General features: G+C 32.6%; 1 protein-coding gene across 1 annotated transcript in view; it reads left to right on the top strand.

The window, feature by feature from the left end:
* Nucleotides 1–259: 259 nt before the first annotated feature.
* The window catches only part of LOC127721140 (uncharacterized), a 66870-nt gene continuing 42571 nt past the window's right edge, over nt 260–24558 (top strand). The window contains exons 1-7 of the mRNA XM_052227813.1: nt 260–290; nt 714–728; nt 8144–8215; nt 11508–11594; nt 13176–13274; nt 15270–15446; nt 16370–16471. Coding sequence (XP_052083773.1) covers nt 260–290; nt 714–728; nt 8144–8215; nt 11508–11594; nt 13176–13274; nt 15270–15446; nt 16370–16471 — 583 coding nt within the window. The remainder of the gene's footprint in view (nt 291–713; nt 729–8143; nt 8216–11507; nt 11595–13175; nt 13275–15269; nt 15447–16369; nt 16472–24558) is intronic.

Below are 24558 nucleotides of genomic sequence, written 5' to 3'. Positions count from 1 at the left end.
TTTAAAAGTTTTGCGATAAATATCATAGTAGAAATAAGTACTGAAACAGAAAAAAAAAACCGCGAACAATTCTGGATTATCTACCTTGGATGAGGACCGCAATTTTGATTGATATGCGATTGTTATTTTAGTAAGGTGGTATGGACGAAGGGCTGTTTAATTTTCTGGGAAAATAAAAAAGAGAACTTATTTATACGGATTGGACATATTAATTGAGGATTATTAGCTTATTAGATAGGATATAACAATTGTACAGAAAATGAGGATTTTTGTATTTTTATTTTTCACAAGTAAGTTTATTATCTGTTATGTGTTAGTATTTGAAAGACTGAACTACTCTGAAATTTTCAGAAATTTAGAAAATAAAAAATGTTTGAGAAGGAAAAAATGAAAACAACATTTTAACCCAAAATCAAAGTTTACATTTCTGTTCTTCATCTTACCATTATTCCGTTCTATTATATATTTAACATATAAAAAACGGAAAATTTTAATATCAGTTTACAAATGTATTTATAAATGTCCTGATGTTTAACTGATTCAATATTTCTTAAAGACCACTTTTGTTCCTTTTTTTGACAAATCGTAAATGAAGCATAGTTGAACCGAAGTCGGTTTTTTTTGCAACATTTTGTTTTATAATGTAGTGGTTTAAAAAAAAATGAAGTTACTGGTTTTTTTTTTTATCTTAATACGTTTTTCATTATTTTCAGATTCAGTCATCTTTGGTAAGTGTAATAAATTAATTTTCTTAGAAGAAATAAAAAAAACATACATATTTTCTAATTTTATTGATATCGGTAGCAAAAGATCTCTTTAAATGTATACAAGGTTGATTCATTGGTGATTGCTTAGCGTCAGCGCAAGAAATCTCGATCTAGACGAGATATAGAAATGCAAAGAGAGAATATATTTGTACATACTATACTTGATTAAGACTTAGTATTAGCTGAAAAAAAATACCGATAAACTTTTAAGACTATTTTAGTGGCGGCTCCATGATTTGTGAAAAGGTGTGCGTTATTGTAGAAAACAGAATACAACAATTTTTTGATCGGTTTCATGCCAGTTTTCTCAGATCAAAAGAAGAGGAGCGCACGCCCTCTAGAACCCCTCGGAATCAGCCACTGATTTTGTGATAATTGATTTGCATAGCGATTTGAATATTTCAAACTGATTTACGGTTAACAATCATACAATTTCTTTAAAACCAGGCTAATTATGTGGAACGACCGACACGTACTACCTATATACGTATATGCAAATAATATAGTTAACTAATTGATTGATTGATTGCTGTGTTTAACGTCAATGTAAGCACTTTTGGCTATGTAATGGCGATTATATTTTATCTGTGGAGGAAGATTAGGTGCCCGCATAGAACGACCGACATTCGGGAGAAAAACTGACAACTCCAGTCAATTAAGGTCCAAGTCGAATGCACCTTGTCACGAGCCAGGTTCGATCTCACAACCGCAGTGTTGAAAGGCCAGTGATCACTGTTAACGAAATACTGAGACCACTCGCCCACCGAGAGACCCGCACTTAATCAAAATAATGAAATAACATAACTAGTTAATTCTCTCGATTTTTTATAATTAAAGGAAGCGTAACGAATTCGATAAACTGTAATTTGTGTAATGTCCAGTGGCAAATAGTTCATGGATATTCTGTCGAGTATCTAATTTGATGCTTAAAGAGGTAACTTCAGAAAATGTTATGCACTCACTATCTAAATCATATTTTTTCTGGAAAGCATATAAAATTTCCCGTTAGGGTTTTTTTTTATGATTTTGTTTGTCTATTTCAATTTTCTATGAACATCACACGAGGATTGTGCATATAAATAAGAAAAGTTTTAATCGGTATAGTTAAAAGTTGAAAAAAAAAAAAATAATTTGGGAAATCGCATTTCCCCTTCTGTGGTGTGTACACGCATATAGAGATTCCTTAATTCCGTGGTGTGTACACGTATGTAGAGCTTCCTTAATCCCGTGGTGTGTACACGTATATAGAGATTCCTTAATTTCAATAGAAGATAGAGCAAAACAACATTACCAGGTGTATACTTATTAGCTAGAAGAGGTTAAAGGATATGCATGATCTTGTCCCAAATCTGGAACATTGTGGATGGTATGTCTCTGGTCATATGGATGTTCTTTTATTATTTTGAGAATTTGGAGTTGATTTTCAGTTGTTTCTGATTATTTTAGTCATATCTTTTATAGATTCGGGACGATTTAGTCCGTTGAAATGTACGGACACCTGTCTATAATTGAAGATTGTACGTTGGCCTCTAAATGTCGTTAGGTTATTTTTACTGTTGGGTTGTTGTCCCATTAACGTATATCCCGCATCTATTTTATTCACATTAACAACTTACAGTCTGTCACATTAATAAATTTCACACAACGATTTACTCGGGGAAAGAGACGTGTAAGTTGATCTTATGAGGTCATTTTTGGCATTTGATGACATTTATGGACATGGTGTAACATCAGTATATAACACTTGATATAAACATGACACTTATATTCTACGTATCATACCGACGAACACTTTGATGTATCCTACCTCTCTATACCATGTATCAATCTTGAAGTCCCCGGTTAGACCTACGACGTAATGACAATAAGATGTAGTTTTATTGACGACCTAACATGTATTAATGAGAGAAAGTGACGTTTAAATAAAGGCAAATGATGCACCAGATATTAATGTATCGTTAGTCAAGTTTAGATATGTCAATGCCTCAATTAGTAATTGTGGTCATAGAGATATTCAGACAATTTCGATTACGCATGAGACAAACATTACATTTCACCGGAAATATAAGTCTAAATCTGAGGTCTAAATATTTCTCGACAAGGAAATTTACGAACACAACCCACACTCCTTTTGTGCCTGTCCTCAATTCAGCAGCCTGCAATTTAGTGGTTGTCGTAGGTTGCTGTCTATCATAGTTATCTTTTATTGTGTCGTTTCTTCGAACGTCGCAAATAGGTATGGCTATTTGTTTCGCTGGTAACAGACATTTCTTCATGAACGAAGTCAAAAAGTTGCCATATCTGTATCTTGTTAAATTATTCAAATGTTAGTAGTCTATTTGTAAATCTGTAGAAAAATTTTGAAACCGTGAGTGACAAAAATAAATTGTTTGTAGGTGAAACACAATAAGAGTTACTGCTTAAACCTAAAAATGGCGAATATTTCCTTTTATTTACCAATAAATGTTTCTAAAAATCACGGAAGTTTCCATGTGGAAGTTTCTTTTTAATTACGACTAAAAGCATCTTTATAAAAGGCTTAAGATCATACGACATAAATAGCCTTGTCAGTCAGTGGTATGTTAAAGAGAAATATATTGTAATCCACTTCATGTTTTGTCTATTGCCCTTAACCCTCCCCCATTTTTCTCCCCGAACAAAAATAAATAAGAAAAATTGGTACTACAAAAGGACTTGATCTATGCCTTTAAAACAGTATATTTGTGACGTCATAAAGGTACTCATCATTTATCCGACCAGCGTTAGTAGAACTATGGAAAACGCGTATAGTTAGGACGATTAATAAAAATACAGCTGTAAAATAACGCTAAAGGTGAAATGTTGTTTTTGAAAGCAGTTTTAACCATTACCAAGACATATCAAATGTGTTCAGTCGACCTTAGAGAAATGTATCACGTAAGGACAGATAAAGTCTCCAAAGGAAAATCCATGAACATAAAATGTGCATTAATAATTAACAATCACAAATCTTATTGAAAACTTTTTTTCTTTTTTCTTATTTTTTGCGTCATCAAATTTTCTGATTCATGTCACATGTATATAGTTAATTATTATATTTTGTGTCAGTTAATAACATGACAACGTGACCGATCGAGACAAAATCTTACAAGTATTGGACGGTTATTTATTGTAGTTATGTAAAAATGAATAGCTACAGTGATCTGCAGAGAAAGAATAATTAATTTTACAAATAATTGAACAAGTAACAAGGAGGATGTTTCCTACGGCTGTTTATGTACAATTATAAATGCACGTAAATATGTGAACTAAGATCTATCAATTTCTTAATAAAAGTCCTATTTCAGAGATGATTATAGTGATAATGCCATACTATAGAAAGATAATTTAAATCCTGCCTATGCAAATTTAGTTATAGCAAGTACTAAACCGGTGCTATATTAACCTAAAAGAGGTGGTGGGGGTGGTACTTCAATACTTAATTGATAGAGGGTGCCACTGGGGTTCAATTCCACACCCTTTCCATATAATTTAGATTTTAAAAATGTTTACCTTTTCATATATTGCGCATGTAAAAATGTAACCTTTTCCCATATCTTATGGTCATTTTTACAGTACTGGGTCGATACCTCTGCTGGTAGACTATTAGTCCCCGAGGGTATCATCAGCTTAGTAGTCAGTACTTCTTTACTGACATGATTTATAACGAATTTTCTAAAATTATCTGTCTATAAATTTTGAAATTTTAAAGAAACTGAGGTTTCAACTCCCTCAAGCAAAGTTGACCTTAGATGAATTTGGCTATTTTTTAGCTACTTTTGGTCATAAAGCTCTTCAACTGTTTCGGTTCTTACACATCCTTGGCTTTCAAATAGTCGGCTTTGAGCGTTCCTGTTGAAGGTAAATCCAGAAAAGCGCTTCGGACGCATTAAATTAATAACGTGTTGTTTTCATTTTTTATGGGTCCAGCAGCGGACGAGAATCACATTTCGGCATAATCGAGAAAATATCACCTTTGCTCGGAGCTCAGATCTGAGGCTCATATTCCTAATGTAATGTTTACTTACGGCGAGAAAATATTACAGGTCTTTTCATATAACAAGTAATGGAAACCTTATTTACCTTAGGATATATTTCTGATAGTTATCCCCACCTATTCACATATTTTCAAGCTGGGAAAAGTGACCTATTCCAGCCGCATGTCCTATCACCTTGTTTATGTAGGAGGTGCCCCTTCCCCGATATATTAACTAATTCAGATGAACTTTGTTACTCAAAACAGGTGACTTATTGGATAAAACTTATCCACTGGATAAATTACACTGATTCAGCATGTTTTTTTTTTCAATGGTCAACAGTTATCCAGTGAATAAAAGTTTCAGGCAACCCAGCCGATTAAATTGGTTCGTTCTGTCGATGATCTGACAATACTAAATACTTATTGGTCTTTAACAAATACTGCCGATTTCAAATTAGTTTCGAGTTTATGTTTAACCTTCTTTCCGAATTATGTGCCGTCCTTGATCAAGTTATATTTATCCTGTTGGTAGCTAGATAATTCTATCTATTTGTGTGTGTTTTACTTATACGACATCTGGCCTTTTTGTCATAAAACTTTACTCAGCTTTCGGTGTACAAAATTTGTGCTCGGAACACCAAAACCCATTATTTTGGATGGTTGATTTCTAGGGGTTTGTACAAAAATCGTGCTAAACTTTTTTATGATTGAATGGCCTGGTATTCTATCGATGTATCATAGAACTAGTAACAAGTTAAAGTAGAAAACTGTATGTTGACCTCAATAGGTTTTGGTCATTTGCCAATATAATGGAATTTTATGCGACTGTCATAAAAGAGAGAGGTTAAGCTAGCTATAAAACCAGGTTTAATCAACCATTTTCTACATAAGAAAAGGCCTGTACCAAGTCAGGTGTATGACAGTTGTAATCCATTCGTTTGATGTGTTTGAGCTTTTGAGTTTGCCATTTGCCTAGGGACTTTCCGTTTAGAATTTTCCTCGGAGTTCGGTATTTTTGTTATTTTATTTTGTATCGATGTTTTACAGTCTCTGATTTATATCTCGCCTATATGTTTAATTCGATACCACAAGCCAAGTATTTCTGACTGATAAAACACAATCATACATGTACAAATGAAAAAAATAATCTAAATCGAAACCGACAAAATAAAACAAACTTATATACGAGTTTTTGAAATCTAGAATCTGTCAACACGTTGTGTTTGAGCTACACTGTAACGTGAGAAAAAGATGTAGGAAGGACACCTCCCTTTGACCTCATTGGTCTTACGAAAATGTACAACACGTTTAGCAACTGAAGTTATAAATATGGAATTATTTATGACGGTACATGACAATATTATTTATCATATTCTATTATTCATTTTTTTTGTTGGTATTTTTGTGTTACGCATATATATTTTTGTATGGTTAATGATCCAATGAATTAATTCATGTGCACATCTAATTTTGGTTTGACCGAGAGATGCTGTCTTTATCGCCACTTTCCCAGTATTGATAATAATTTAATCTACTTTCTGATAAGTGTTATAAAGGGGGTGGGGTATGATTACGGATGAAAGGGAAATATTACGACGAACGAAAAAAATAAAATTACCTTGTACGTTGCTTTTTTTTATCAATTTTTCCGGAAAAACGGTGAATAATGTACTTCAGGCACGAAAACACTTGAAATAAAAAAAAAAATGCAAACACGTTGCACGAATATAACCCTTTACCACCCTCTCTAATGACCACATGCTTCGAATGTACTATTATTTTTGGACTTTTAAAAATCAATTTCGAATTCAGAAATCTTATTTATATAAAAATAAAAAGGTGTGGTATGATTGCTAATGAGACAACTATCCACCAGAGTTCAAATGAAGTGGATGTAATCAACTATAGCAGACATACGGGCTACAACAATGAGAAAAACCCATACCGTATATTTGCTTTTTTAAGTTCTATCATTTGACCATTTGAGACTTTTTTGTGCTTTGTACCTGTCTCATTGAAATCTACTCGACATCTCTTTTTGTTCATACCCATAAAAATTGGTACTTAATGCATACTCTTCTGGAGCCCAAAGTGTAGAGCCGAGATCGTTTTGCAGAACACAACGATTTGTCCGTAATGTTTTGTGGATAATAGCTTGTTTATCGGCTTTATACTTTTTGCATAATGTTGTTTGTTCAATGATTTTTGCTTTTTGAATCCCCTTCTAGCGCCCCCTCCCACCCCCGGTAGATACTTATGTTTCTGTGTTTAATCGTATCTATTTTGGTTATCTACTTTATTGTTGTTGTTTATGTGTGTCGTTTATGTTTATTTAATTTATTACTACATCTATAGACATTTATGTTGATTTTGTACACAAATAATCGTATTTTTATGCATAACATTTTTAAAAAAATCAATAAATGTCATAGATTAGAGATTGGTTATATCATCTAGTTGACATAACGACAATAAAGTCGAAGTTACCTCCCTTTATTACGTCAAATTGATTTCTTATCTGTTATTGAACGACCATGGGAAAGACACAAACGCCTTGTTGAATAGTTTATTTACTATCGGGAAGATTTTGTTTGTAGAGTTTGAATTGTACACAAAAATGGACGGAGAAAAGTTCACTGCTAAATTGTGTTTTGATTGATTGATTGTTGTTTGCTGAACGTTCAGTGGAAAATGTTTCAAACATGTTTCAGGACGTGTTTTTTTATTTTTGAGTTTGTGAGTTTTCACAGTTGAAGAAATATCAAAGAATAAAAAAATGTAAAAGTTCAATTAGAATTCATACTTTATAGATATATTTATATATAAATAACATTCTAAAACTCAAACAGGTGCTACGGTCCGTCTAAATCTGAAAGTGACCATATTTTGAGAAGAAAACAACAGTACAAGGGTCCTTCCTTTGCCTTTGGTTATTAGCATATGCGCGTAGTGATTGTGTGTCATGAATTGTTACACCACATCATTTCTTTTCCATTAATCTCATTATCATATGTTGAGCAGAATCTGCTAACCCATCCGGAGCACCTGCAATCACCTCCGGTTTTTAGGTTGAGTTTGTGTTCCTCAGTCTATAGTTGTCTATGTTGTGTTTTGTATACCGTTGTTTGTTTTTAGATCTTTTTTTTTTGTTTTTTGCTATGGCATTGCCAGTTTGTCTTCGATTGGTATTTTCCGCCTCTCTTTTTCTTTAAAACTAAGGAGAGAGGATATTATTATCAATTAAAAAGTTTATATACTGTATTGTCAATATCTTGTATCTTATAATGTTTCATGTTATTCGTATGCTTATATCTTTAATTGGTACTGTTTTTTAATAATAAAGAATTGGATAAATAACGATTAGTATTTTTTTTTTCAGTATCATGTCAAACAAAAGGAGCAAAGAGCTCAAAGATACAGTGGCAGGCCAGTTTAGGTTCGACAGGGACTGGTGAGTGTTTCTTTTTACTAAGATCAAATTATTTGGAACCCGAATCTTCTTATCTTTTCTGTTAAAGTTTTTGTTTCTATATGTTTGACTAAGTTGAGATAATTTTTGTTTTCAAATTTTTTAAATTTATGAAATGATGAGACAATGATAAGAAGATTCAGTTTACATTTGTATTTGTGGTTTTGGGTTAACATTGGTGGTAAGGTGATGTTGAGTGTTTCATATCAAAAGAACATTACACAATTCTATTACACGACGACGGTGACTGATGTGCAATCTCTTGTTGCATAAGAATCTGATATCGACACATACACCTACTTTACTCCTTCCGGTTGATATTTTTGGGGTGGTTTTTTTAAGACAAAGGGTGAAAATAACAAAAACTATACGAAAGATCCATGCAACATTATAATCACAACTTGATATTCAATATTGATATTTAAATGTTTTAATAGTTTATATTGATTATTTTTTTTACTTTTAATTTTATTTGTAAACTTAGTTAATCTTGTGAATTGTACAGACGCAAACCTTTTAATTTTTTTTAGTAATAACTATAATTGTTTTCTCTATTTAAATTAAAGATGCTTATCAATTATTTCGACGTGCTTACACGATTGAATACAATGTAAACACTATTCATATTTAATTCTAGTTTTAAATTATAGAAAAATGAATTTGCGTGTTCCAGATTGACTATTGATCCGTTTGTACTTTAGTGGTTTGTTTTAATTTTTTTTTTTTTTTTTTGCTTGTTTATGTTTGTAAAAAAAAAAAATCAAATTCTCATGCATATGTAAGTAATTAGTTTCGATCTTCTGGAACATAGTGTAAGCAAACTGATAAAATGTACTGTATTCCTGTGATCAGCGAAAAACGTTCATTCGTGAAAAAGTCAGTAATTTTAAAACAGTACAATTTAAAGAAGATAAATTATTTAGACATTATTCACAGGTGTACCAATCCCATTTGGTGACCATATTGATTGGTCGGCCTTTGGTAAGACTTCCGGTGTAGGATAGGCGCAAGCGCATTCTTGCTATTGCATTCATTTTCAATTATGATATGGTTTTGAAATGTGTTATAGAGTTTATATAATGCTAGACATTTATCATTATAAGTTTTTGTATATATTTCTATATGATTGAAAAAATGTGTACTTTGTGAAATAAATACATAAGATATTTATAATACTGTTATGTTATATTTATCGGTGTTCTGTGTACAGGTGCATGACATTTTGGCATGAAGCATTACTGCTAATACTGCAAGTTGTTACAATGAATATTATCTTATGGGTGGTCATATGCAATGTATGCATATGGTCAGTAAAGGGTGCATGCTTGCTGTATAATTTTTGCCTTTGGAATGCTGAGCTTGCGCTGTAATTCTGGCTGCTATTTTTTGCGATTTACTCAATTAAGCAATATTCTATATATTAAGACAATTTTACTGTTTAAAAGAAAATGATTGAAACAAAACATTGGGCTTTTGATTCAAATAACTTGCAGTCATTCCAAGCCATGTTTTGATCATCGATGTCTTCAAACTTTTATAGCAGCTAGAATTAAGAAAAAAAGACTGGGAGCTTGCTTGCATTTGTGAAGGTTCTTAGTAGTGACCAAAGCGTAAAAAAGTAACAAAAAAAAATGAAAAACATGTGTTTAAACATTATATACACCGATATAAACAAGACAAAGGTATTAATTACAAGTATATGATATACCCGGGAAGAATTGGTTTATATATAGTATCTTGACACATACTACTATTATATTATCATAATAATCATAACCAAGTTTATTCCATTAATTACATATTCGGAAATACACCTGTAAAATATCAGGGTCTGGATAAGGAATTACAGAATAGAAAATAAAGGGGGGAAAAGAAAAAAAAGAAAGAAAGACTACAGGATAATCGGTTGTTTATATATAAAGAATAAGGACTAATGCACAAAAACAATAAATAAAAGAAACAAATGGTCAAAAAGATAAAGATAAAAAAAAAATGGGGTGCTAAAACAAAAAGAATAGGTAATGATTGGCAAAAATTAAAAAAATGGCCTAAAAATTACAGATATGAAGACATCCAGACCCTCGTATATTGCGTGTGAATAGTGAATATGTATGGGCGAGAGTGCACAACATGATAACACTTGTGTAAAGGTCAAATTGTAATATTTAAACCTCTCAAGGTTATACGTGTACATGAATGTGGGATCATGTTTGTGCTCACTTAAGTTACAGCCGATCTATTTGAGTGTGTTTCAAAGTTAAGTCAGTGAACCATAAATTCTCTATTGCTTTTGTAACTATAGAAACCAAAAAGTCAAACAGGTGTTTCAGTCATCTTTTTGTTACCCGTATGATAATTTCTTTGTTTTGCATTAACTGTTGTTATTCTTACAGTAGGTTTAAAACAATGTATGATTTAATGCACATTGTAATCTAGCAATCAAGAAAATTGAACACTATTCGTCTTAAAGTTTGTACACACTGTTGTATACATACTGTGATATGCTTCTGTATATTCAACTGTAAACTGCAATGCATTTATGCCCATTTATGTATGAAAGGAAGGACGTGTTGGGTGAAAGCCAATGAAGATAATGGTTGACATCAAGAGAAAGCAATCTAACAACATAAAAGAGTAACATTTTCTTTTTTGTGCTGTTCGATGGTTTCCCCGATCCAACACCTCTTTTCATTCATATGCGATTAACAATCATTTGAAAATACAGTGGTCTCATTGTATTCAATGATTATCAGATAAGTACATAAAGAGTTTTGGAAACTATTGAATTCACAGTCAGAACCACTGTTTCCAAAAACAAAATTTTATAAACTAAGTTTTAGAAGATGTATAAATGTAGAATACCTATTTCTGTATACACGTTAATTGTGTACAGGGTTGAGTACCTGGTAGAATTGCAAATTCGTCAGGCATTTTCGATCCTCTGTCTCAGTCGTGTACGCAATCAAATTCCCTTACAAGTTAACTCGTGTATGAGTGTTCTCTTTACATATCAAACACACCTTTTTTGGCAGCATTTGTGACTTTTCAAATAAAGTGTTGAGGTAAAAAATCACCGAGTCTGTCACTCTTAGTAAATGTCATAAATGCATTGCACTAAAACATTTCAGTAACTGCACATGTAACAAAGTGATACAGTCAATACCTAATTGTGTTGCTGTATACAAACAATGGTGATAATACTTTCAGTATAGTTAAGAATTTATGGTAGACAAATGTTTAATGATTGATAATTGTATGTTATAATCTGTAATAGACGGCTTATTAAAAATCAACCCTACAGTAGACAGAAAGGAGACAAGTGAAGCACCTGGCAGGAAAGTGGCAAATGTAGAACTTCCAGGTCAGTGAACTTTTGTTGATCTTTTTCCATAACACAATCATAACCACATTGATAAAAAATGAAATAAGATAAATTAGCAAATACTCCTCTCCTCCAGAAAAAAAAACCTACGAAAAATAAAACCACACATAACCACACAAAACAAAAGACAACAATTATCATTTAATATGAAAAGCTCCCAAACAACGTATACTGAAGATAAAAATGTACATTGTGTATTTATTTCCTGTATGAATATTGAATTCTAAACGATAACTCTTAAAAGAGCAATTGATAAAATCAAAGAGTTCTATTATACTCCCATGGTAGAAGATTTAATAAAGACATTGTTTTACCGATCCCCAAAGGATGACTGGAGAATAGAAATATGGTCACTCATGGTCTTCTTGCGACCGGCAGTAAAACCCTTGCCAAAGTGGGGAATCCGTTTGGCTGTACGGGTGTACAGTCATGTCCGGTCAGAATTGGGACGTAAAATCCGATGCCTCGTATCGAGAAAGTGCCACGCTCTCTGCACGTTCATAACCCTTTGAACAACTCTTTGAGGGGTCCGTAGGTGGCCTGTTGCAAGTCAAAGTGTCTGTCCCTACTCACTTTACCTTTATTTTCCAGTGGCAGTCCTTTATATGCATGAACTATTTGCCACTGGGCTTTAAGCAACCAACAATCAATCAATCAATTTTTTGCCAAAATTTAGAAATCAACACTCAACAATTTCGGAAACACAGTAAATGTGAAAGGTGCAAATAGGATTTTCTCACCTTCGGTCATTACAAATATATCTACTCAGAGAATACTTCATAGGTTGACTATTTTGTTTCGTCAAATGAATACATTTGCACTTTTAAGACACGAAGCTAAACTGTAGCAGTACTTTTGCTGTTTATTGTGAATAATTACATAAACAGCACATCTGTTTCAACATGGATTCTATTATAGTCTAGGTAGATTTTTCATTGTCTTTTCGTGTTGTTCGTTTGTGACATCTTAGTTTTCATCATCCTTCTTGATCCTAAAGTGTTGGATCGGAAAATGTTGAGTGTAATTGTAAACACAGAATAAGCATGCAGAAATAATACTTTCTACTGAATACGAAATTTAAAAATAAGCATCAGGAAACGAGGGACACACAGCAATGAAGCAACAAAACAACGACACTAAATACCATAGACATCTCCAGGTCAACATACCGGCTTAAACAAAAGACACATGCCAGTGCAGTATATAAATCTCTCTGGCGTCCAAAGTCTAGAATGTTATTTATAGCTGTCACACAGACTATCAAATATATAGTATCAATACTAAATAAAAAAACACCAGCATACGTTAGCAAAACTTAAATAACTGACCAAACTATTGCCTAAAAATCACCTTTAAACGATTTTCAAACGGTCGATTTTACCGATAAGTCCTGAAGTAGCAAATAAGTATTTCATTTGATATGCTAACAATGTGTATCTGAAATTTTCCGTGTTATTGTGCATTTTTTTTCTATATTCTCAAAATCCAGTTTCTAAAATAAATATAGATTCCATTAAATAAAATGATGTATTAAAATAATAATATTATGTCTGTGTTAAGGTGTAGCAGAATTGCCACCAATACCAAGATTAAATGGACAACCACCAGCTGTGGTTCCCGGATTTACATCGTCGCCAGCTACAACAAAAACAACCAGAGGTAATATTATATAATAGTGGAACAATATATTTTCAATACTAGTAGTCATGTTCTGGCAAATCATCGTTTTCGATATTCCATGATATGTGCGTGACTTATATACTTTTCTGAGATGTAATGATATGCAGTGCTCAGAAGTTCTATACCTATTACAGGAAACCCTAAACGTGACTGGGGAATGAAAATGTGGTCACTTTTGTTCTAAACTAGTTGTTGGCATGATACGGATTATGTTCTTCTCATATATTTTATGATGGTATGATACTAAACCCCTAACGGGAGGGATTGTGCTTGATTTGCATATGATGAAGACATAATCTTTCTATCGGTTTAATTGAGGTCTGGAGCTGGCATGTCAGTAACTGCTAGTAGTCCTTTGTTAATTTATGTATCATTGTCATTTTGCTTAGTTTCGTTTGTTACCTATTCTGACATCGGACTCGGACTTCTTTAAAACTGAGTTTTACTGTGCGTATTGATGTGTGTTTGTTTATTCGACATTGGCTAGATGTATAGGAGGAGGGTTGAGATCTCACAAAACATGTTTAACCTCGCCACATTTTTGCGCCTGTCCCAAGTCAGGAGCCTCTGGCCTTTGTTAGTCTTGTATGTTTTTTTTAATTTTAGTTCATTTATATGTTTTGGAGTTTAGTGTGACGTCCATTTTCATTTAACAAGTACACATTTTTGTTTAGAAGCCAGCTGAATCCCGCTTCCGGGTGCGGGATTTTCTCGCTGTGTTGAAGACCCATTGGTGGCCTTAGGCTGTTTTCTGCTCTTTGGTCGGGTTGTTGTCTCTTTGACACATTCCCCATTTCCATTCTCAATTTCACATTTGGTCTTCTTCCGACCGTCAATAAAACCCTTGTCAAAGTGGGGCATCTGTTTGGCCGTGCAGGGTTTATAAATTCGCAGTCACGTCTGGTCAGAATGGGGACGTTAAATCCAATACCTCGTGTATAGAGAGTGCCACACTCTTAGCACGTTAAAAACTCTTGCAATAATGTTTGAGGGGTCCGTTGGTGGCCTGTTGCAAGGTTAGGTGTCTGTCCGTATACAATATACCCAATTTTTTAAGTGACAATTCGAATTTCCCATATATCATCCCAGTTGACCTCTATTGCAGGAATACATATTGTATTTATTGTCAAATAGTTTTCGTCCTGAACATGCATGACATATTTGCCACTGAACGTTAAATAAGCAACAACCAATTAACCTATTTATTTAAACTGCTGGTTATAGAGACGCCAAACAACAATAAAATATTGGAAAGTTTTCTTTAAAAATAAGAGAAAGGAGTTGTAATGATACAATTGTCATAGTATTCCTCCTTATTTATTTTGTCTGCGTTACTGCTATACAGGGAGTGTGATGTTTTATAGAATAAACTGTATACTTTGTGTTAAAAAATCATGATTTTGTTATAAGTTTTTCATCTAAAAAAAAAGTCATCGCCCTCGAATTTACTAGTCGCTACTCTTTCACACGGTAAAAATAAAGATTGTATGTTGGGTTTTCCTTCACTGTAATAACCTGAAAAAAGGGATCTGTATGGACGATTCGCTTCTACCTGTTATTACCGATGTTGGTGCGAGGACGAAGTGTTTTCTTGTTATGTTTATTTGTGATCAGCTCATTAACTATATGTATCATTTGTACCATATGTACTGATTTGATAAGTTTGTTTAGTTTAAATAGAACGCAGATCGTACTAAATTACTATCATGCTTGTTTGTTGGTGGATCAGCGGACATTATGTTGAATTTATACACGTTGCATATTGTTAATACTAGTATTCATTTTACTTTTCTTACTTGTTTTGATTTTTGTTTTGCGATTTGGCTCACCTAGGAAGATTTGAAAGTTGTCAAAGTTCAGTGATAGGAAACAGTCAAAGAATAGCTTAGTAATCAGGAATACAACTTTTCAAGGTCACAAAACAAAATAAATTTGAAATATAAAACCAATGCTTATTTTTCCGTATTATTGTAGGATCTACAAAGACACATTCTACAAATCCTGCAACACAACCAAAAGTGTCAAATACACCAACAACTCCACCACCCACCACAACGAGAACAACACAACAAACACCGACAGTACCAGTACGAACGCAACCACCAACACAACCACCAACTCAACCACCAACACCTCCAACAACAACAAAAGGTGATTAATTTACTATTTTATTTTTAGAAGTTTAGACATAGGTAGAGGGATATAAATCTTAAAAATCACTTACACGTTTGTGTCCACCATTTTAATAAATATATTATAAGCTTCTGAGAAACACAGATTATATTAATTCAATTCACACGAATGTTTAAAAAAAAAATCGATTAAACGGACAATTACAAACGCGATTACAATCCATTCACCCAGGTGTATATCTTTACTTACATTGTACTCTTGGCAATGAATGTATATATCTGTCGTATATGTCTAAAATCGGATATATATGTCGTCCATCAAATTTTCTTTGAAGTACATCGTTAATTTAATGACAATCGAGTGATCTATTGTCTATGTGTGGTATAATTGGTTGTTAAATGTCTATTACCGGCGTTCATTAGGTCATACATTTTGTATTTATGCAGGAGTAAACGTTAACTGTTACTTTAAATTAAGTTTTGGGAGACAACATATTTTTTTATCGCAAAGAGATAAAACAAATTACATTTGAAATAAAAAGCAATTGAAAAAAATCATTCTAAAATACCAAATCAAATCACAAATATCAAATATTTGCAAAAAATCAAATGGTATGCGACAAATTTTATATTTGTCTACTTCGACAATGTTCAGATCAAACAAAAGCGTCAGACTTTATAAAGATTTTTACCTTTGAGTAAAAAATAGGGAAAATATCATCCGAGATATAACCAAATTATCATACTCATAGTAAATTTGAAACAAGGTAGTTTTTTTCTTTAATATATGAAACTATATCTTTAAAAGAGCACAATGTCAGAAAATCAATGTACGAAGTAAATAAAGTTAAATTAATATATTGTCACATTATCTTTATTTATCTGTTTTATTCTTTAATATAGTCCAATTAATATCTGTTCGTATTATCTTAATTCTTGCAGCAACCCCTGCGCCACCAGTTATCATGGTCCAACATTCTCTATCTGGAATATCCGGACCTTCAAACATAATATCACAGGCACAAGAATGGATCGATGGGTCACGTGAGTCTTATGGCTAAGACCAAACAGGAAATACGACAGTTTTTAACGATAGAATATGATGTCACACGTGTCGTCATTTTTCTGTATTATGTTTGAAAATAGCAAAAACAGATTTAGATGATTCTCAGTACAATTTTTAACCTAAATCTTTGTTGATCCAAGGTTAATCAAGTATTATTGAAAACAAAATATGCCACACATGAGGTACTGATTTTATTTCAATATTGCTTACTCAAATCAATTTACTTACTGTAAATTATGGTTTTCCACGTATATGTGGGACATCAATTTTAAAATGTAAAATAAATTAAAATGATGTTACTGAAGCAAGCTACCAGTCTTAGCGCAAAGCAAGCAGCGTGTATTCCAGCATTTTGATCTAAAATGCAATAATGACATAGCAGTAGTTTGACATTAAACCTATATATCGATATTTATACGTATATAACCATAGATTTCGCGACCTTTTTATCTTACGGAATGGTAATCTTCTAACATCCAGTCTTGGTGAAAAAGAATGAACCGCTTTTATAAGTAAGTATACATTAGTTATAGCTTTCTCTATGTTATTGCTTAGCTGCCTAAAGAAAATAGTTGTGATGAGATCTATAACTACAAAATCTTTATAAAGTATGTAATTCGATTGAAATAAAAAAAAAAATAACAGATCAAATACATATATACTGATAAATTAGTCTTCGGAGAGACATTTGACATATTAACATTCATATGAGAAGAGGAATATAAATATTTTGACCATTTCATACTTTTCATATTCGGCTACTTTCTTTATTGACTTTAGTCTTCGGAGAGACATTTGACATAATTACATTCATATGAGAAGAGGAACATAAATATTGTTCCCATTTCATACTTTTCATATTCGGCTACTTTACTTGACGTATTTTTTGTAATTAGAACTCATCAAAGCTGTTAGTAGATTGTGTTGTGTAGTGATATAGTATTAAAACTGGAAATGTTAAACTTATTTATCATTGTATTAATCGTTTGCAGGTTGTTCTGCAGATTGATTTTGGGATTCGAATATCAGAAAATGTTTTATCAAAATTAATCCATATCTATTTTAACTTACGTTTGAGTAACTAGGTCAAAGCTATCCATATAACATTGATACATTTGTATTGTATGTATCGGAATTTTTAACAAAGATGTACCTGGAAATCACAGATGTAACAGATGTACGCTGCTCAGGATTTTGACTTTTTGTCAGATATTAGAAATCCTCTAGTTTTATCGATGCAGTGTCATTAAAAAATTTGCCCGCAAACCTCTTTTTTTTTTTTCATTTCATAGTTTTATTCCATACAGTTAAAAAAAGAAAATTTTTGAAAATCTTAGAAAATCTGTTCTATTTTGTCAAAGATTTTGAAACAAAAAAAAGGTGTCAATGTTAAATGTATGAAAAATCTATAGAGAATCATTTCCTGCCAAATTGTCAATGGCTTACAAAAAAAATGTATATAAAAAGAACGATGACATGGACCTTGCATTTTTTTCCTACTTTTTCGGTTCTATTAGATGTATACTATTTATTAATAACAGTTCTCCAGAAGCTTTTTATTTTTAAGAAGGTTAGCAAACATCCTTAATCTGAAGTAAAGTTAGAATATCAGGACGTTTCAGGTACAGCAATTGTTTGAATTATGTTCTCTAAATCTAAGTCGATGTGTGCATTCCCCGACCAGTTGATAATCTTTTTTGAAATCAGCTTGTTGTTTGTTTGATCTTAGTTCTCTGTTGGTCAAAATTCAATCATGATGTAGAATATTCTTGATTTACTCTATTTCGCTATTGTGACGTGATGACTAAGAGCGGACTTGTAGCATGAAACGACACATACTTTTGCCGAATATTGAAAAAAGAAAGATAAAGTGTGCCTATCGTTTAAAATCATTTGATCCTAGTACCGAATTTCGTGTAATACGATATCTCTCAATTCTCGATAAATAAACATAACTCACGGCAAGCGTAGCGTTTTTAATTTGAAAATGTTATTGTCTCAAGCTGAGAATTATCGTATCACACTCCATGCAGTGGTATACTCAATATTTGCATTACAAATCTACCAATCTTCTCCAATATGCGAGAAAGAGGGGCTTAATATACTGAACTGATGGTTGTTCTGAATAGCTTGACTGAACAGGAACTTTACTTGTTATATACCTTATACCTGTATTAATATAAAATTTCATACTTATAAGTATAAAACGCAATAACATGAACTGTAACAAGTATTTTGGTAAATTTTTACTTTGTGAAAAAAAAAATCAGAAATTACATGTAAAATGAAAGACTTTATTTTTTATGCTTCACTTATGTTTTAGAATCTTCTTCGTCGAATATTTTAAGTGACAGAATCACACGTCTTTGTCAACACGTAACTATATCCAAACCACCCTAACCCCTTTTATGCAACCGTGTGTATTTTTTAGTACATGTTGTCTGATTTTGTACTCCTCCTTATATTTTGCCCCCTTTTGCAAATCCTGGTTCCGTCACTGGTACACAATTTAGTATTGTTTTTCAATAGAGTTGTCACACTAGGTATTTTGCTTTACGTACCCATCTGTATTATGTTTAAACATTACAATAACAATACTTCGACATGTTTTAACAAAAATATTGCATAAAAATTTAAATGCTTAATGTTATTACTACCTGTGGCTCGACACATCTGCTGATGGACTGTTAGTAAAAAAAATATCACCCACCTTGTAGCTCTTTACCTTGGTAGAAGCAAAAAAAAAAAAAAAATACGGATAGAGTTTTATTAAAAAAAGAATGAAAAATAGGAAATCATATGAAGTTAAGAAATGTATAGCCCTAAAAAAACGTTCTTTATATGTCCGGATTGGACACTGCTTTGTGATTCTTTTCGGTTATATTAAATCCTCATCAGGCCAATCAGGTTTTAGATTTTGGCCTCTTGTGCAGGTATATTGGCAGCGTTTCATGCCATTAGATTACTTTAGAAATTATAAAAAAAACTAAATCCTGTGTGTCACTTCTAACACAACAAACAACTTATAAAAAGATACAATGTCATTTGCTAAGGCAGTGAAGAAGATAAAAGCCAGAAATTATAAAAAATTATAATGTTCAATAGACTGACTGGATTTTTAAATGAAAATTTTAAAATAGAGGGTAGATCATTCGATTTTGAGATGGTTACTTGTAATTATATATTTAGTATATGGTAGCTACCAACTGAGCAAAACAAATCTGTAAGTCAACATCATAGTAAAAAAAAAGATGAACAATTGTGTCGTTATTCATGCTTATGGTTACTTTTTCACTTACGCATGTTCCAGATCTCCTTTTAATGGAAAAAAAAAAAAAAAAAAAAAAAAAAAAATACGAAAATCACTACATAGCAAATGGTTTACTTATGTCTATATTTTTAGGTTACAAAGATTTGAAAATAAAAAAAAGATCTCTGTTCTGTGATTAGAAAAAATAAACTGAAGTGAACAATCAAAACTTATTCGTCGAATGAATACAAATAACAACATGGCTAAAAGAGTAAAAAAAACTTTAAAAAAAATGGTTCATAAAGATGTAGATTAATAACACCAAATAATAATAAACAAGTTGACTAGTTCCTCTTGTCACAATCACATTTCAATCCTCAATCCCATGCTTTTGACATCACTGAATGCAAGTTATCACAAAATGGTCACTAGCCATGCGCAATACAACTGTTATCACTAGTAAAACAGGAATTGCTCACCTAGAACCGGAGCACGTGTGTTCACATCTAGTTTGTAGTGGGGTTTGTGTTGCTCCATCGTAAGCATTTTCATGTTGTTTTGTTAAATATCGTTTATTTTTTTTTCGCCGTTTTACTTTTGGCTATCGTTTTATCTGTTGTTTCAATAAAGATATCTTCTGATTCAGTTTTATTTCAAACAAAAACTTATTTAAATTAAGCTGTTAATATCTGCCTCGATTTTTACATAAGTCATGTGAGAGATTTGATAGACATTTTTTTATGTTATGTATATACAGTAAATGTTTACTTATTGAAGTGTTGACATAGGTAACAGGTAAACATGTTTTTCTATGTTTAATGTAATATAGCAAGAATGCGGTTGCCTCTATATGATATACTACACATGCATTAAAATAAGTTGCGCAACGCGTATAAGTTCAGATATGAACAATAAGTATTACATTCTTTTTATACATATACGGTCTTTGACACAATTTATTTTGACAATAATGTATTGGCTTTTGAAATCCTAATTCTAGATTCAACTTTATAACGCTATTCATTTGGTTTTAAGAGATTGGAATTTTGGCATGTCTGATTTATTTTGTAATTTAATTGTTTTTTTAATGGTCATGCAAATATCAAATGCTGATTTACTTCAGCAGAAAAAAAATGCTTACAGGTTTAGAAACGAGTTAGGGGTTTCATGTGTTAACTTGAATATTTAGTTTTACTTTCACTGCGATTATATATTACTGAATCAAAACAGTACATGTACTCTTCCTTTAATAGATTATGATAACACTCTTAACATTTTGATTAATTTGCTTTGCACAATATATTTATTATTATTTATAATTTTCAGATAAGCGTTGATAAACATAACACATTCCAAATTGATCTGTTTTTCTCAAATTGCGTACTTTTTAAGTAATTTTCACCACAATTAGGATTCCGATTATACCAAAAGAGTATAACAAAAATACCGAACTACAAGTCAAATTGAAAGAGCGAAAGTCCATAAAAACTTGCAAAATGAAACGCTTTCAATCAATGGAACTAGTGAAAAACAAGTGCAATTTTTCTGACTTGGTACAGACATTTTCCGAAGAAAATGGTGGGATAAACCTCGTTTTATAGCTAGGAAACCTCCCACTCGTATGACAGTTGTTTATAGTTCATTTATATTGACAAAATTGGGGACCAACCACGACACAAACACACCTTATCTTTGTTGTGATGATGTTCGAGAAATAACACACACACACACATATATATATATTAATATAGTTATTTAATCTTTGTTGTCTTGTCATCTCATCCTTGTTTTTTTAATAGTTTTATCTCTGTTTGATCTTTGTTTTTGTCTTATTGCATGCATTTAGAATTTGAATAATTTGTTTGTTTATCATATACCTTAAATGTTTTTTCAATACTTTATTGAATACATAATTAGATAAATAAAGCTTTATTTAAACAGTTCAGTGTTAAAAGAGACAATTTACTGCATAATGCAAATAATATAACTTTATTTCTTCTAGGTGGAGGTGGGATATATAGACTCGCATCATCGACAGAAATGCCAGATAGTCAAACGCTGTCTCCTAAGTGGCCCCCAGAAAAATACCGAACATACTGGCCTACTTTGGCTCCAATATTACCGAATCACGCTCTTATGACGCCTCAGTCTGTTGATCCAACTGTGCCACCATTAATCACAACACCAAAACCCATTTCAAATTCAAAAGGTGTCGGTGGGAAACAAACAATAACAACTGTTTTGAGCGAAAGTACAGATCAAATTGAAAAAGTAAACAAGTCTTTATCATCATCATCGTCATTATCGTCATCATCAACGCTTATTTCGTCTCGTGACACGTTAGCTTCATCCTCAAACATTGACACAGACAAAGCTGTACATAATAATGATATTTCAAAAGGTGCTAGTAGTGATCTATCAAAAGCTATTGCAATACAAGTACCAGGTGAAACTAGAGAAACAATACCTTCTTCTTCATCAGACCATATGACATTAACTATAGCAAAAGGGGTTTCTGCAAATTTCAAAAAAGAATATAATATATCAATTGCAACGTCAAATCCGGAATTAGAAAATCTGGAAAAGGCAAGTGTAATAAACCATGAATCATCTGCAAACACCGATTTGCAATATGGTGTTGACACACAATCTCAATCTGCCATAGCCATATCTGATACCGGTCCAACGGTAAGCAGTGACGTCAAGTATAATGTTGCTGATCGTGAATTTTCAAAAATGATAAACGAAGAAATTATGAATGTTAATTCCCGTTCAAATCGAAACTGGACGCCAGAATTTGCCAGAACTGATGGTGTTCAATTTGAATTGAATAATACTGAACGAGTTGTCCTTAACAACATAACACAATCTAGTCAGGACGTGTTAACAAAAGATATTCCACTTACTTCTTGGAAAACGTCTTCACAAATTGATGTAAATAATAATTTTGTTGTACCCAATAACCAAGGACCGGATCTATCGAAAGGCATCAAATTCATTGAAAAAATTAAAATCACAGAACAAATTTTGTCTGAAAAATCAATTCATTCTTCTAACAAAACAGAAACTGCAGTCAATCAAAATGTATTAGAAACTTCAGGAACAGCTTATGATAATGTACGGGAAAATACTACTGCTTTAGCTGAGCAAGTGCAATCTTTTGTTACTGACCATGGAAATATTACGGAAGACACCTTTGATACACAGAACACAAATAATAGTATAACAGGTCTAAACACTAGTGATAGAATATCAGGAAATATCGATTCTGATGGAATTAAAAAAGGGCATCTTATTATAGAAGGAGTTGTGCCCCCTCAGGAGAGTATAAATGCAATCAATATAGGATCAACAGTGACTGTTGTTTCAGATCAAAGTGACACCGTTTCATTAAAAGCCGAAAACAACACTACAATGGGCAAAATAGAAAATGAAACAATAGAATTTAACACAACTACTAACTTTAGTGAAAGTGGGGTTCTTCATTCAATGCAAACGTTAAAAAAACAAACGCAGAAAAAAACTGCTGGTCGTGTCTCCCTTGACACTAATTTGATAACACCTGCTACATTGCCATCTTCGCCTTCGGCATATTTGAGTATTAAAACAAAACAAGTTAATGAGAAGTCACCACATAGATCTGTCATAGATTTATCAGATCGTTCACATTCAGTATTATCAACCTTACCACCAATTATCCCCGTTCAAATAGAAAAACATGTTCTCCAACCTAACATAGATTTGATCCCTGACAGTAGCCTAAAAGGAACGACCTCTAAGCCAAGCTTACCTATAAGACATCTCGATTCTGATTTGAACGAGAGAAACTCTATTGATGTGCAAACCGGTTTGCAAAATTCTACAATTATAAAATGGGAATCTAACGGCAAAATATTCAGAGATAATAACAGAACCCCAGGAGGTGCGTTTCCTAATGGAATACCCGTAGACCCATTGCAATCAACACATGTTGTAACATCTACTACGAGCGATTCAACTTATAGTTTAACTGACACTTCATTAAACGACACTTTTATTTCTAATTCCATTAATCAAGACGATACTGTGTTGAACAAGGAAACATTTAACATGCCCAGCAAAACAAACATTGGTCTTAAGTCTGATAGATCAATTGATACAACCATAATCTTGAACAGTAAAACGTCTGAATCAGCAGTTATTGACCAAAATAAACCTGAACCATCAAAAGGCAAAATCATCATATTACCCGATATTGAGGTAAGATCGGAAACGCCCGCTATAGAATTGTCTCCTCGAAAGGAAGTAATAGGCTCTCCGGAAAGCTCGGTCAACAGTGCAAGCCAGAACACTTTTGATAGTGCAATCATTAAATCATCCGGGGCAGAACATTCTGGTATTGCATTGCCAGATATTGAAGTTGCAAAGAATATCGACAATGCCCGACAATTGAACACAGACTCTGCGAGTGGTACAAGAATCGTTACTGCAGGAAAATTAAATGATGAACTCTCTGCTGGGACTATGTCGTCAACTGGTGTATTCCACAGTGACATATCTGCTAAAGGTGAATTTAAACTGGAAAAGGCAATAGTTGATAAAAGTGAATCAAAGTCAGTCTCAAAGGGGGAAAGTATCAGCGTTAATAATCAGGCAATACCTATTAACCCTGATATTATCAATACTGTTGTGAAACCACAATCCGAATTAAACATGGAGACAAGTAAAACGTCAAGTATTGCTGCCAGTCAGCAAGGCGTTGAAACTTCCGCGACAGCTGTTGCAAGTAGAACTGATGACAAAAGTGTGTTATCTGCATTAGATGGAACTGAGACA

This window comes from Mytilus californianus, unplaced genomic scaffold (assembly GCF_021869535.1).
Source record: "Mytilus californianus isolate M0D057914Y unplaced genomic scaffold, xbMytCali1.0.p SCAF_12, whole genome shotgun sequence".
Taxonomy (NCBI): domain Eukaryota; kingdom Metazoa; phylum Mollusca; class Bivalvia; order Mytilida; family Mytilidae; genus Mytilus; species Mytilus californianus.
This window is presented reverse-complemented; position numbering and strand designations above follow the sequence as displayed.